The 13,207-nt window shown below is 41.4% G+C and overlaps 1 protein-coding gene across 1 annotated transcript in view; it reads right to left on the reverse strand.

Moving 5' to 3' along the window:
- The window catches only part of BARD1 (BRCA1 associated RING domain 1), a 95,246-nt gene that overhangs the window by 40,073 nt on the left and 41,966 nt on the right, over positions 1-13,207 (reverse strand). The window contains exons 5-6 of the mRNA XM_004701590.2: positions 9,668-9,748; positions 7,628-7,800 (exon numbers count right to left, since the gene is read on the reverse strand). Of these exons, the coding sequence (XP_004701647.1) occupies positions 7,628-7,800; positions 9,668-9,748 (254 nt within the window). The remainder of the gene's footprint in view (positions 1-7,627; positions 7,801-9,667; positions 9,749-13,207) is intronic.

The following is a 13,207-nucleotide window of genomic DNA, read 5'->3' on the forward strand; positions in this document are numbered from 1 at the left end:
AAATATGTCTGGTCCTGCACCATCCTCACAATTGTTATGTTTGAACCCATCGTTGCAGCCACCGTGTCAAGCCATCTCTTTGAAGGTCTTCCTCTTGTCTGCCTGATCTCCTACTTTACCAAGCATGATGTCCTTTCCAGGGAGGAGTCTCCCTCATAAACTGTCTGAAGTACTTAAGAGGTAAGTCTTGTCATTATCACTTCTAAGGACCATTCGGCTGTTACTTCTTCCAAGACAGACTTGTTTGTTCGTCTGGCAGTCCATGGTATTTTCAATATCTTTTGCGGATACCTTAATTCAAATGCATTGCTGGCAGTTACATAATCTACTGTCAACTTAAGAAAGGGGTGGAGTCTAGCCTGTCAATCAGATCAGAGCTTCATGACCTCACTAGGAGGCTTGATGGAAATAGTTCACTGGAGGCCAGACAGACTCTCTCCATGAGACATACCTGTTGACAAGCCACATGGAACTACACTGATGGAGCCAGAGCCCTGGCGCTGCAGGAGCCACGTGGAGACCCACACCAGTGCTGACATGCCTTCAGCTCCACTGGATCCACAAGACTTTGCCCCCACTGGCCTGTGATCTTCCTGCATTAAGTGTCATTGCATATGTTGCATGAGTCCGAAGAGGAATTTGTAGATTGGTATGGGACATATATGCTAATATAGGACTTATGGACTTGATCTGGACTAGGTTGAGATGTTTTCTTAGCATACAATTACTCTTTGAGATAAAGCTTTCTCTTACACATAAAGGAGTGTCCTGGTTTCTCTAGATTAACACATGCATCAACTCTTTTATGGTCTTCCTTATTCGTTGTCCAATTTTCACATGCATCTGGAGCAACTGAAATGCCGTGGCTTGTTAGAGGTGTATCTTAGTCCTCAAATAATATTTTAGCTCTTCAACACTTTAAAGAAATCTTTAAAGTGGCAAATTTGCCCAATATAATACATCAGGCAATCTCTAGATCCATAACCATTAATTATGGATCTACATAAAAGGTAAGTGCTTGACAACTTTAATCTTTCCGTTTATTGTGGTGTTGTCTATTAAAATCACTGACAATGTTAATCTTCTCTGTTTATAATGATTTTGGTTTTTCTCATACGAGCAGTCTGGTAGGTTCGAACTGCTGATTTTCTGGTTATCAGCCCAGTTTGAAATCCTCTATGCCAGCGATTCTCAACCTGTGGGTTGCGACCTCTTTAGGGGGGTTGAACGACCCTTTCACAGGGGTCTCCCGATTCAGCAGCAAAGTTACAGTTATGAAGTAACAATGAAAATAATGTTATGACTGGGGGGGTCACCACAACATGAGGAACTGTATTAAAGGGTCGAGGCATTAGAAAGGTTGAGAACCACTGCTCTATGCCACCAGACCCTACAGTGCAACTAGGACCCCTTATCTTTTCTTTAGTATCTGTATTCTCTTAATAAATTAGTATTTCAGAGTAACAACTACAAATAACAATACTAGAGAGATCTCTAAAAAATTTACACTATAGAACTTAGCACACCATAGTTGTGTTAAGGGTGGGGGTTAGGGAGAGAGCTTATAGGACACTGCATTCCAAAAACCAGGTAGCGTGGAAAGCATCCTGACTACTTTTAAGAAGCTACTAAAAAAATTTTGTCAAAATCTGTGGGCAAGGAAATGAAAGACAAAATAACAAATCATTCTAGCTTATCATTATAAATACAAAATTCCTAATTAAAATCCTAACAAACTGACTTAGAATACTTGTTTAAAGAGCAAAGTACACAAAGCCTTATTTAAGCAAAGAAGCAAGAAAGGTTTAATATTAGGAAATTAATGACATCAGCATGCAAAAATTATAAGAGCATCTCTTAACAGTGAAAATCATGTAATAAAAGAAATTCATGATTGTTTTAAAAAACAACAGTCAATACTGGAAGGAAGCTTCTGTAGGGCAGTGAAGAGTATCAATCTCAAACCTACCGTGAATATTTTTTTTAATTGAGAAGAAAACAAGACTGCCAACGATCACATTATTTTATAATATTGTTCTGAAAGTTTTGGAAAATGCTGTGAAAAATGTAATAGAAATAAAGGTTAGTAAATGCTGATTATATTCTTAAAATTAGGGTAAGAGAGATGCTGTAAAATCAAGAGGTCCTATTTTATATTTCTTAACAGAACATGCAGTTCTCCAAGGAAACAAATACGTAAAATGACCTCATTAAATGAAGTTTCATACATGTACTTCCACACATGTATCTATAAAGCCAATTGACAAATTTGCAACATTAGCGCTGCTATGAAGTTGTAATTGACTCAATTTTGGGTCATGGCGACCCAAGTACACAGAACTATATACTTGGCATTTCCAAGGCCAACCTCGACTTTTCAGAAGCAGATCATCAAGCATCAAGGTACCTCTAATTAGGTTTGAATCCAACTGTACTAGGACATGTGTAATAAAGGCTTAAAGAAATAGAGAAACCATGTTACTAGGCTTCTCTTAACCAACTTCATTGATCCATTGTAATGTATAGTCTTTACCCAATTTCAAAAAATAATCTAAGATGTCATGAAATTTACAATGGCCTATATAATCAAATTGCATCTGAAAAATTACATTGACAAAATCACTAAGGCCCACCTCCCCCACCCTCACTGCTACTATCACTACTTTAATTCAGATTCTCACCATTTCTTCCTTGGACTATTAGACCAGCAGTTCTCAATCTATGGGCCGCGACTCCTTTGGGGATCAAAAAACCCTTTCACAGGGGTCACCCAATTTATAACAGCAGCAGAATTACAGTTATGAAGTAACAACGAAAATAATGTTATGGTTGGGGGTCACCAAAACATGAGGAACTGTATTAAAGGGTCGCAGCATTAGGAAGGTTGCAAACCACTGCATTAGACCGATCTCTAAACAAAGCTTCCTGCCAGTGTGAAAATGAAAGCTTTTAATTTGAAAGTTGGCCTGTCATGGTTCCTGTCTACCTTTGCTGGCGTCTTCTCTCCTCACCATCCCTGCTCTCCTTCTAGTCTTACATGACTAACAGGAGGTCCTAGAAGTGAATAAATAAGTAATCCAGAAGTGAATGAATAAGCAATCCAGCCTTAGTGTATCTTAGTGCCCTGTCTCCTCATTCAAAGTCCAGCCCCTGTTCTTTTTTTCTATATCCTTCTTCTAAGATCCACGATCTGCCTGCTCACTCCCATTAGAACAGCAACCAAGAGAACAGGGAAGGTGATAAAATTATAGCAGCGGTAGAAGACTTCCTGAAAGACCAGGAAGGAAAGAGATCTATATAAAAAGAAGACTTCAACCGCTGTTTCAGAACTGAAGAACGTCTTTTAGATATGTACAATAAGGAAAAAGACCCAAGCGCTAACGATGGCGATACTTGTGCTCCCTCTGACCGTCATTCTGTTGTACAGAAAAAGACGTGACTCCTGCTCCCTGAGAGAACAATCAGCGGAGAGGGGAAAAACAAGCACACACACCAAATCAGGACCCAGGCCTGCGCCATTCAGGACATTGATGGCCAAAACTGTGCAAGAGTTTCTTGGAGGGAAAAAAGTAATAACTATATCGTCTTCTGGCCCCAGGGCCTCCTTCCCATGCCTAAAAACTATAGGAAGGCACAGGAATGAATTTCATCTGATCACCTCTGTCAATACGACATCGAGAAAGCAACCCTGACAGTGGGAGAAAGCTCAAAAACACGAAGCCTAAGAATTTACTTACAACAACCACAATGGATGCCCACAGAAGGGAACAAAGTCTGGCTGCTCATTTGGTGAAAAACAAAGACTGCTTCGGAAAAGTGCCAGCAGGGCACACGCTATTTACTCTAACAGCTCCCAGGGCTGGTCACTCACCCATGAGAAGGAACTGGCATGGAAATGGGGTTTAAGGGATTCTCCTCAGAGTTACAGGAAGGTAGAGAGAGAAAGGAGAAATTCCTATTTTCACCTCATGTAATCCTTTATCAAGGGAGAAAACACTACGCGGCAACACTTAGTCCAGGCTTGGGAGAGCAGCCAGGGTCCGTAGTCCAGGGAGCTTACAATCGAATGAGAAGACAGTAATGTTAGCTTGTGGGATGCACCTAAATACAGAAGTAAGGATTGAGAAAATAAAGTCAAGAATAGATAACTTTCTAGGATGAGACCCACAGAATGTGAACTTAGTCACCACAAATGAATGTCCCTGAGAGATGAAAAGTATGATTACAGGCTAAGAAGAAAGCTTAGGAAATCTAAAGGAAATAAATTCTCAAAGCATCTAGTATAAAAACTTTGCATGAAAAAGAACATGAGGAACTGTTCAAAGATGAGGCTGGAGAAGTAAGGAGCCCATCTAAGGCCTTATAAATCATGTTTGGAATTGGGCTTTTACCTTAAAAATATTACAGGGACTACATGGATGGGTTTTAAGTGAATAAGGAATATATACTGACCTGTACTTTATTTGTTTAAACTCTAGGGAATAAATTAATTTTAAAACAAGAATACCAGTAAAGCCTATCAAATGAACAGCTGTACAAAATAGGATTTAAAAAAATGAAATCAGTGCAGAAAAATTCTCAGTATGATACCCAACTATCAGGAATGGGAAGAATTACAATGTTTAGAAACAGCTAACATACTGCTTTAAAACAAAAAAACAGCTCCAGGGCTATAGCGTTGATCCCGACTCACGGTGACCCTGTGGGATAGAGAACCAGCTGCCCTACAGGGTTTCCAAGACTGGGAATCTCTGTGGAAGCAGCCGGCCTCATCCTTTTTCCACAGAATGGCTGGAGGATTCAGCCCACTGACCTCAGGTAGCAACCCAACACCTACCCTATCGCCACACCACAGCTCCTTCATGCAGCTGTGAACCCCAAACCAAGTCCAACTGCCACTGAGTCCACTCACACTCATGGCAGACCGACACAGGGTGGGCGGGCTGTCCATCTCTAAGGGGCGGATGGTCTCATCTTCTTCCCGGGGAGCAGCTCTGCACCGGACTTCACATCCTCATGCAATTATCATTCCCGTTCCTTTTCCAAATAAACCTTCCTGGGAAGGTTTTAACTCTATGATCTTAACTCTATCAGCCAGGTACCCACTCCAGCAGGGGTGTCAAACTGGCAGCCCACAGGCCACACGCAGCCCCCGAGGTAATTTTTTGTGGCTCATGATGCTCTGAAATAAAATGTAACGAGGGCATTGTGTGTACGGTGTTGCCTCAATCTCCCCCTAAGCGCTAATTTCTTCATAACAATTTTTTCTATTTTCATTTTATTTCAGACCATCGTGGGCCACAAAAAATTACCTCGGGGACCACATGTGGTCTGCAGGCCGCCAGTTTGATACCCCTGGGCTACAGGAACCACTTGACACGTGTGGCTATTTAAATTAATGAAAATAAAAAGAAATTTATGGTAGGCACATTTCAAGTAGCCAATAACCAACCACAGGTGGCCAGCGATGACTTTAACACAAAACACCAATGATAAAGAGTGCTCCCCCTACGGTAGGAAGGCCAACTGGACAACTCTGGGCGACTCAAAACTCAAACTCATTGCCATCGAGTGGATTCTGACTCATAGTGCCCCTGTTGGGCAAAGAAGAACTGCCTCTATGATGCTGTAAATCTTTCCGGAAGCAGAAAGCGTCATCTTTCTCCCATGGAGTGATTGGTGGATTAGAACTGCTGACCTTGTGATTAGCTGCCCAATGAATGGGTAACCCACTACACCACCAAGACCTCTATTCTGGCTATTCATGCTACTAAAATCTGCTACTTTAAGGGTTGATCTTAGGTAAAACACACATCTCTCCAGGACAGCAGACTTGGTCACTGTCTACCGCCACACCTTATATATTAATAAGCCTCATGGCAGTGAAGAATCATGTCGTATACACCTGAGACAGGCCTTATGCTCTGGCTCATTAATCCTCACAATACGCTGAAGAAATAGGAAAGCAGCAGGCATCAGCCGTGTTTTATAGGTGAGGACACCAAGGCACAGAAATTAACCTGCCTGAGGCTATAAAGGCAATAATGGAGCCACAAATAAAAGCTGTATTCCCTAACACTCTGACCAGTGCTCCATTCATTAACGAAGTCATGGCTGATTTAAGAACCCTGGGAATGGAGACAATTCGGTCTCACCTGGCCCAAGCAACCATTTGCTTTATCAAATGGCCTGCTACACCCACAGGAAATGTCATACCTATTAGGTCCAATATAAATAAATACAGAAAAATAGAAAACAAAAGAATATAAAGCCCCTGAATTTGCCCCAAGGAGCCGTGGTGATAGTTCCACTCCAAGGGAGAGGGCTGAAGCAATCTGCTTCTGTGGAGATTCATGGCCTATGAATCCCGCGAGGGCAGTTCTACTCTGTCTCACAGGCTCGCTATAGGGAACCAAACTTGAAGGTCATTGGTTTTTGGAAACTTTCCTCAACTACCTTCCAACAGACAATGGGAAACAAATGAGATTAGTCATATTTACCAAAACAGCAGCAGAGGGTGGTACTTGCTTGCACTAGTAATTTGTTTTTTTAATGATTATTACATGGCTATCTATAAACCATTACAACCTAGAAGATCTGCCCTTTTAATTCTTCTTTGCCTCTGCACCAGTGCAAGCCTAACTTTCATATGCTCTTTACAAACCTATAGAAGAAATGGAGGCACAAAGAGGCAATTCTTGTATTTTCATCTCAACTACCTCATTAGCTAGAAGGGGTGAAATAATATATAGGCAGAGATGAACCTAGATACAGATTAAAGATATAAAATCCACACATGGCATTGGCTTGTGACACTCTTGACAATAGCAATTTTAAAATGCAGCCACCAGCATTCACTAATGTGTTGCTGTGCCCTGACATTGCAAAACAATTTACCCAGAGCCTCATTTGAATGATGTGAAAAATCGAAGAAACAATTCTACTACACTAACCCAACATCTGAATTCCTACTTATTTCAGCTGCTACTCTACTACATAGGCAGAGAAAGCACAAAATAAATAGAACACACCAACAGTTTTAAAGTACCGAGACATATATAATTTTTTCTATACTTCAGATTATTTTCTTATTTATATGTATTCATCTATGGAATTTGTATGCTTCTATGGACCCAAAGTGAACCTTTCCAGAAATTCAAAGCTTCTAAAATTAACTGACAATTGCTTCTGAATTAAAATACCAACTCTTCCCAATTATGTGAAATCATAAAGAAAAAGGGCATGGATGGGGATTATAAACCCTGAGCATAATGGGCAGGCAGGGAGTGAGCAGGAGGGGAGGAGGACACACATCCACTACCTATAAGACAGAAAATTCCCCTTTGGGTCTCCAAGACTTTTAAATCTCCAGGGAAGCACACACCCTCATCATCCTCGAGGAGCAGCTGATAGGCTCAAACTGCTGACCTGGTGGTTAACAGCTCGACACGTAACCAACCCCACTATGACAACGGGGTTCCTCAATGGTCACCTCTAATTTAACTGTGGAAGAGCAGCGAAGCAATGAAGCCATCTGGGTATTCAAGTCTTTGCTGTACTATATATCCTGATTCAAGAAAACAAGCCAACTGGGGGAAAAATTGAAAATTAAGTTAAAATCGCTTACACAGCATTCCTAGAGGCTCCATAGGAGAGTAAGAGCTTGACGATGTCCAAGTGCCCATTCCTGGCAGCATCGTGGAGTGGAGAGTCATTCTGATAGCCAGTGGTGTTCACCAACGCCTTGTGCTGAAGCAGCAATTCCACCACCTTCAGGTGCCCATGATTGCAGGCTTCATGCTAATGAGGTGAAAAGCACAGAGCCGTGAAGATGAGCATGAATAACGCTACCATAAAACAAGGGATGTGAACTTCAGTCAACAAATGCATTCTTTTCCTAAATACTTGTTGGGACAAGGTAATAAGCCACAATTAGTAAATGTGGCCGTGATACATGGTGATCCATAGAAAAAGAAGAGGCCACCCATTTAAGTACGGGAATCGAGTGTTCCTATGTGTAGAATAAAATGTAACTTTAAACCCCACTGTAACCGCTACTGTTTTTCCTTTACAATAAAATGCAGGTTTAAGCCTAGAGATTCCTAAAATGTTCCATATTACACACACAAAAAAAAGCATTGACAAAGTACTTAACCTGATCTTCCCCAAAATATGACCCTGTCCAAGGCTAAATTCACTAAACCAGGCGCTGGTCACCAGCACACAGACATAACCGCATGCACTGAAGGTGCTGAACTAGAAAGAGCATGTGCAAGACAAGGCTCTCCATTTGCTGACCTATAGAGGGCAGTCTGGCTGAAGTCAATGACACCTGAATACAGGGTCAGGGTTCAAAGTTTGTTGAAAGAAAGACATAGTTGGTAACTTGATCGAGTATTCAAAGCAGTTTCTCATGGAAGTCTTTCCTTATGTCTTGTGACCTGCTAATAATGCCACGCTGCTGTCTTCTTTGAAACATGAGCTTTCTGAGTACATCTATTTCAATTCTTAATAGGTGGTCCTGCAGTAACATCTGTAAGTATTTCTAGGAGTAATACAAAGTAAGTTATAAGCTACAATTATTTTAAATTGGGCCTCAGTTCCCCTGCATCACCTACTAGCCCTTACTACAATTTGCCTTCGTATCTTTTAAATGTCTTAAAAGTAACCTATTTTTGAAAAGTTAACTAGCCTGTGGAGTCCAAATAACTAAGTGGCTCTGATCTAGACTAAACTTTACAGCTTAAGAATGGGGCAAGGAAGGATGTCATTGCATAACTTCAAACCTTTTATGCACCGGCCTAATGAGAGCCTCCTAATTTCTGTACTCAATGTCTAGCATACATGAGAAAGGCAACCATCCACCTCATCTGCTGACACTTCCGGGGCTGCATGCCAATCGCACACTTACTTAGCATCCTAGTGTCATTAGCTCCTGTAACATTTATTTCTACGTCTCTGAGCCATCCTTTTTCTTCCAGAGACTACTTCGCTCTGCGTTTCTAGTAATAATAAAGCCCAAAACGCACTGCCACTAAGTGCAATTCAACTCACTGCGTTCCTATCAGACAGAGTAAAACTGGCCCCGAGTTTCCAAGACAGTAACTCTTAAAGGGAGTGGAAATCCCCATCATTCTCCTGAGGAGCAGCTGGTAGTTTGGAACTGCTGACCCTGTAGTAGGTAGTCCCATATAAACCACTTTGCCACCAGGGCTCCTCCTCAGTAATAATATGCAAAAAGTTAAAAGGAAAATGTTTCAGGTAAGCTTTCTACTACCTCTGTCCATATTTGCAATTGGACAGGATCCAAGTGAGACAGGTAAGAGCCTCAATGAGAACTGCTCCCTTGTCTCAAAGTCCCACGACCTTTCTGTATGCAGACATCGGGTTGCAGTGCTACAGAACAGGCTTGATGCTGGTTGCTGCCGTTACCTCCAAGCAGGACCTAAAAGCAGCCATATAATAAAACTGCATTCCCAGTTTTGCGGGGAATCAGTCAATGAGGTCAATCAGTTTCTTGCCTGCCACAAGAAAAAAGGTAGATGGCAAACAATTATTTTCTGAGACTCGTGTGGCTGTGGCAGAGGAAGATGCCTGACAACTACCTAACTATGAACGGTAAAACGTAAATGCAAGGAGAACAAAAAATAAGCCAATAGGAAACTACCAATGGTGTCCATCCGGCATGGTCCTGAACATTCGGGTCACTTCCATGTTGTAAGAGATATTCCACAGAAGGTATGTCACCCTAGTAAAACAATGAAAGAAATTTTAAGACATCAAAAAATGAAGAGATTAAAGTTCTGTTTTGATTTTTGTTTTAATTTTCTGTTGTATTGGATAAAAGAAAACACATCTTATCTCATGGGTTTACCATAAGTTGGAATTGATTTCAGGGCCAACAAATTTTTGGAAGAATTCCATGGTGCTTATACACACATACTATATATATATATATATATTTCCCAGAAACCAAGCCTTGGAAGGCATATGATCTGTCCTTGAATATATAGTACGAAATCCCTGCCATTAGCACCCATATTCAAATTTCAAGGTATCAAAAAAATACTAATAATAAAATAAGGACACCATGTCAAAAGATCGTTTGCTCATAAAGTTTTTAAAGACATCATTTTATTTGTGGGGGGAAAAAATCACTTAGGGCATCCATGAAAATGGTTTCTGAGCATTGTCTAAAACTAAATTAAAGTCAAGAAGATTGATTGGTGACACCATTAAAATTGCCAGAAGCTATACTTACTGATGCTATTCTATTTTTCTTCATGTATTTGGTTTATACAAATTTAGTTTGTTCAAATGTATTTTCCAGGCAGAAGCAGTTGCTTTGTTTAAAAATGAAAGACAAGGAATTAACAGACACTTATTCAAAATGCCCTGTGGAATAAGCATATCTCTAATCCTGGTTCAAGACTAAAACCACCACCCTTAGTAAATGAAGATGATGTGCCGTTGGAAATCTTTACTACACACAAATGGCTTCAATTCCTGGGTTTTGTGTCTGATTTTTTTGCCTCAACGCTCCGAAGACACCAGGGTGATTAAAAAAAATATTTCTACAGGTTTCCAGTTCATACGTGCATGGGCTTCTTCTGAACAAACCTGATTTAAACATGTCTGCAGTCCATGGATGGCTGCAGACAAGCTATCTCAGTAATACATAATATGTCTTAGTCTTATAAGGCTGTCTTTTTTAAAAAGGGGGGCCATAGAATAGACACGGCTTTGTGGTCAGGACTAATATCAAATTTAACTACAGACAACATCTTTCCAAATCATAGCAGCTCTGCACCACGTTACATTATCGCTGTCCTCCACCCAAGACCAGTTTCAGATGGACCAAGAATGCTTGGTCCATCTAAGGAAGGGGGAGGAGGCTATGACGACAGTTATATTCCAAAAGAGTAGTGATTTTGTTTGTTTGTTTTTTAAGAATAAGTTACAGTCATAGGATGTGGTAGTTATATACCATATATACTTGTGTATAAGCCGAGTTTTTCAGCCCATTTTTTATGCAGTTTTTGTGGTAAAATTAAGTGCTTTGGCTGATATTTGCATTGGCTTATACTTGAGTATATACGGTAATCGATTGTCAATTTGAGGATTAAGAGTGTAGGGGTGGACTCTAGCCTGTCAGTCAGATGCTAGCCAGTGAGGCCTCTGTGTGGGCAAGGCCTGCTCCTGAGGATCCTGGGAACGCCTGGGTTTTCTTCCTTGGAGGCGGAGACTCTGCTCTCTCTTTCTCACTCCCTGGGAGACATTGCAGCTGACAAGTCGCATGGAACTACCCTGGTGCCCTGAACTGGAGAAGCCACAGGGACCTACCCGTTTGCCGCCCTGGGTGCTGGAGCAGCCAAGTGGAGACCGCTGCCAGCGCTGAGATGTTTACAATGCCACTGGACCCAGAAGCCTTCCACCCCACTGGACTGTGATCTTCCTGCACTCGGCATCATTGCATGTGTTTCTGAGTCAGAGAGAATTGTACAGACTGATATCGGGCATATGTGTTAATATCGGACTTAGGGACTTGATCTGGACTGGGCTGGGATGCTTCCTCAAAATTTAACTGCTCTTGTACATAAACCTCTTTCTTACAGAAATGCGTTTCTGTGGATTTGTTTCTCCAGTCTACCCGGACTGACACAGGGGAGCTTATTAGGAAGAGGTTTTTAAGAAAACGGAAAATTGCATTAGTGAGAAAAAAGCCATCAAAGTTGAAAGAAGGATATCCCCCCCGCCCCCAGCCCCACCCCGACCCCAGCACAGCCACCCCTCTACCTTTTCTTCAAGGGTAGCAAGGGCTCTCCTACAAACACATTCTTGGAAACCCTTTGCCACCCCACCCCACTGCCCTCATTTTTCACCTTCAGACTTCCTTTTATTCCCCAAACTCAAAGACACCTAACATGAACATGACCGAGGTCCACCAAGGATGCAGAATGTGCCATCTTACCACAGAATAAATCCAAGAATGCAGAATTGCGGGAGGGGGGTGGGGGGAATGTATAACCTAGGAGGATATGCTGAGAATCAAGAGCTTTACATTTTGATATCTTTGTTTTATACAAGTTTCTATGGGTTGGTAGTAATAACACTTTTTTACTTGCCTTCACATATATAATAAGTTTTTAACAGTGATATACTGCCATCACAAAGAGAAAGATGGGAGGGTGAGGGGGGCATGAACAACTATTACAAATCTATCTTAGAACTCATTCTTTTGAAGAAGTTGAACAGGATTTGGGGATTAAGTGAACCACAAGGCAAGGAAGACCCTATTAATTCTACTTTCATATTATCAAAACATTTTCAATTTGATTGTTAAAGTAAGGCATTAAAATAAAGACATTCCATTTGGAGTTTTCTCTATCTTGTTTGGCAATATCTACCTAAATCCTAACAGTGACTAGACTTAAAAAGCAAAGAGATAAATGAAAAACCATGCTTTGTAAGTCCTGCTACAAGCTCTTATGGTCTCCCAGGGAAGTGAGCCCATAAAGGAACTGGGACGATGAGCCTCAAGAAGCCTCTCACTTAACTTTTTGTTCCTTTCCCCATCTGTGAGAAAGCTATCGTGATGCAAAGAGCTGATACCTACATTCCATATTTGATGATATCTGAAACTTACATGGAGGAGCCCTGGTGGCACGGGCAGGCAAGCTCTTACATCCTTGGGACGCCCACCTAGGGTCAGTATGAGTGAGAATCAACTTTCGGTTAAGCACTCATCCACTCTTAAAGCCTTTTGAAAATTCTTTAAAGATAAAACTCAAATCACAAATGCGATCCAGTGGGTTCTAACTCGCAGTGACCCTATGGAACAGGGCAGAATTGCTCCTATGGGTTTCTGAGACTAACTCTTTACGAAAGTTAAAAACCTCCTCTTTCTCTCAAAGAGCAGGTTGGTGGTTGGTGGTCTGGAGCAGCCCAGCGTGGGTTCCGCATAACACCAAGGCTCCTCCTACAAAAGAAAAACAGAACAGAACTCACTGCCGCCCAGGCGATGCTGACTCACCACAGCTAACCTTTTAAAACAAAGCCATTCTTCAGGAAAAAATGACATTCATGCAGTTGGATGAGCATAAACCCCTTAAAAGTACACTTGTCTTCAGTGATCTGTTCGACACCTCGTGATCACACAGGCTGATATGTTGTTCCATGTGGGCTTTGTTGCTTCTGAGCTAGATGG

This window comes from Echinops telfairi, unplaced genomic scaffold (assembly GCF_000313985.2).
Source record: "Echinops telfairi isolate 266 unplaced genomic scaffold, ASM31398v2 ScPeMD7_3;HRSCAF=10, whole genome shotgun sequence".
Classification (NCBI taxonomy): domain Eukaryota; kingdom Metazoa; phylum Chordata; class Mammalia; order Afrosoricida; family Tenrecidae; genus Echinops; species Echinops telfairi.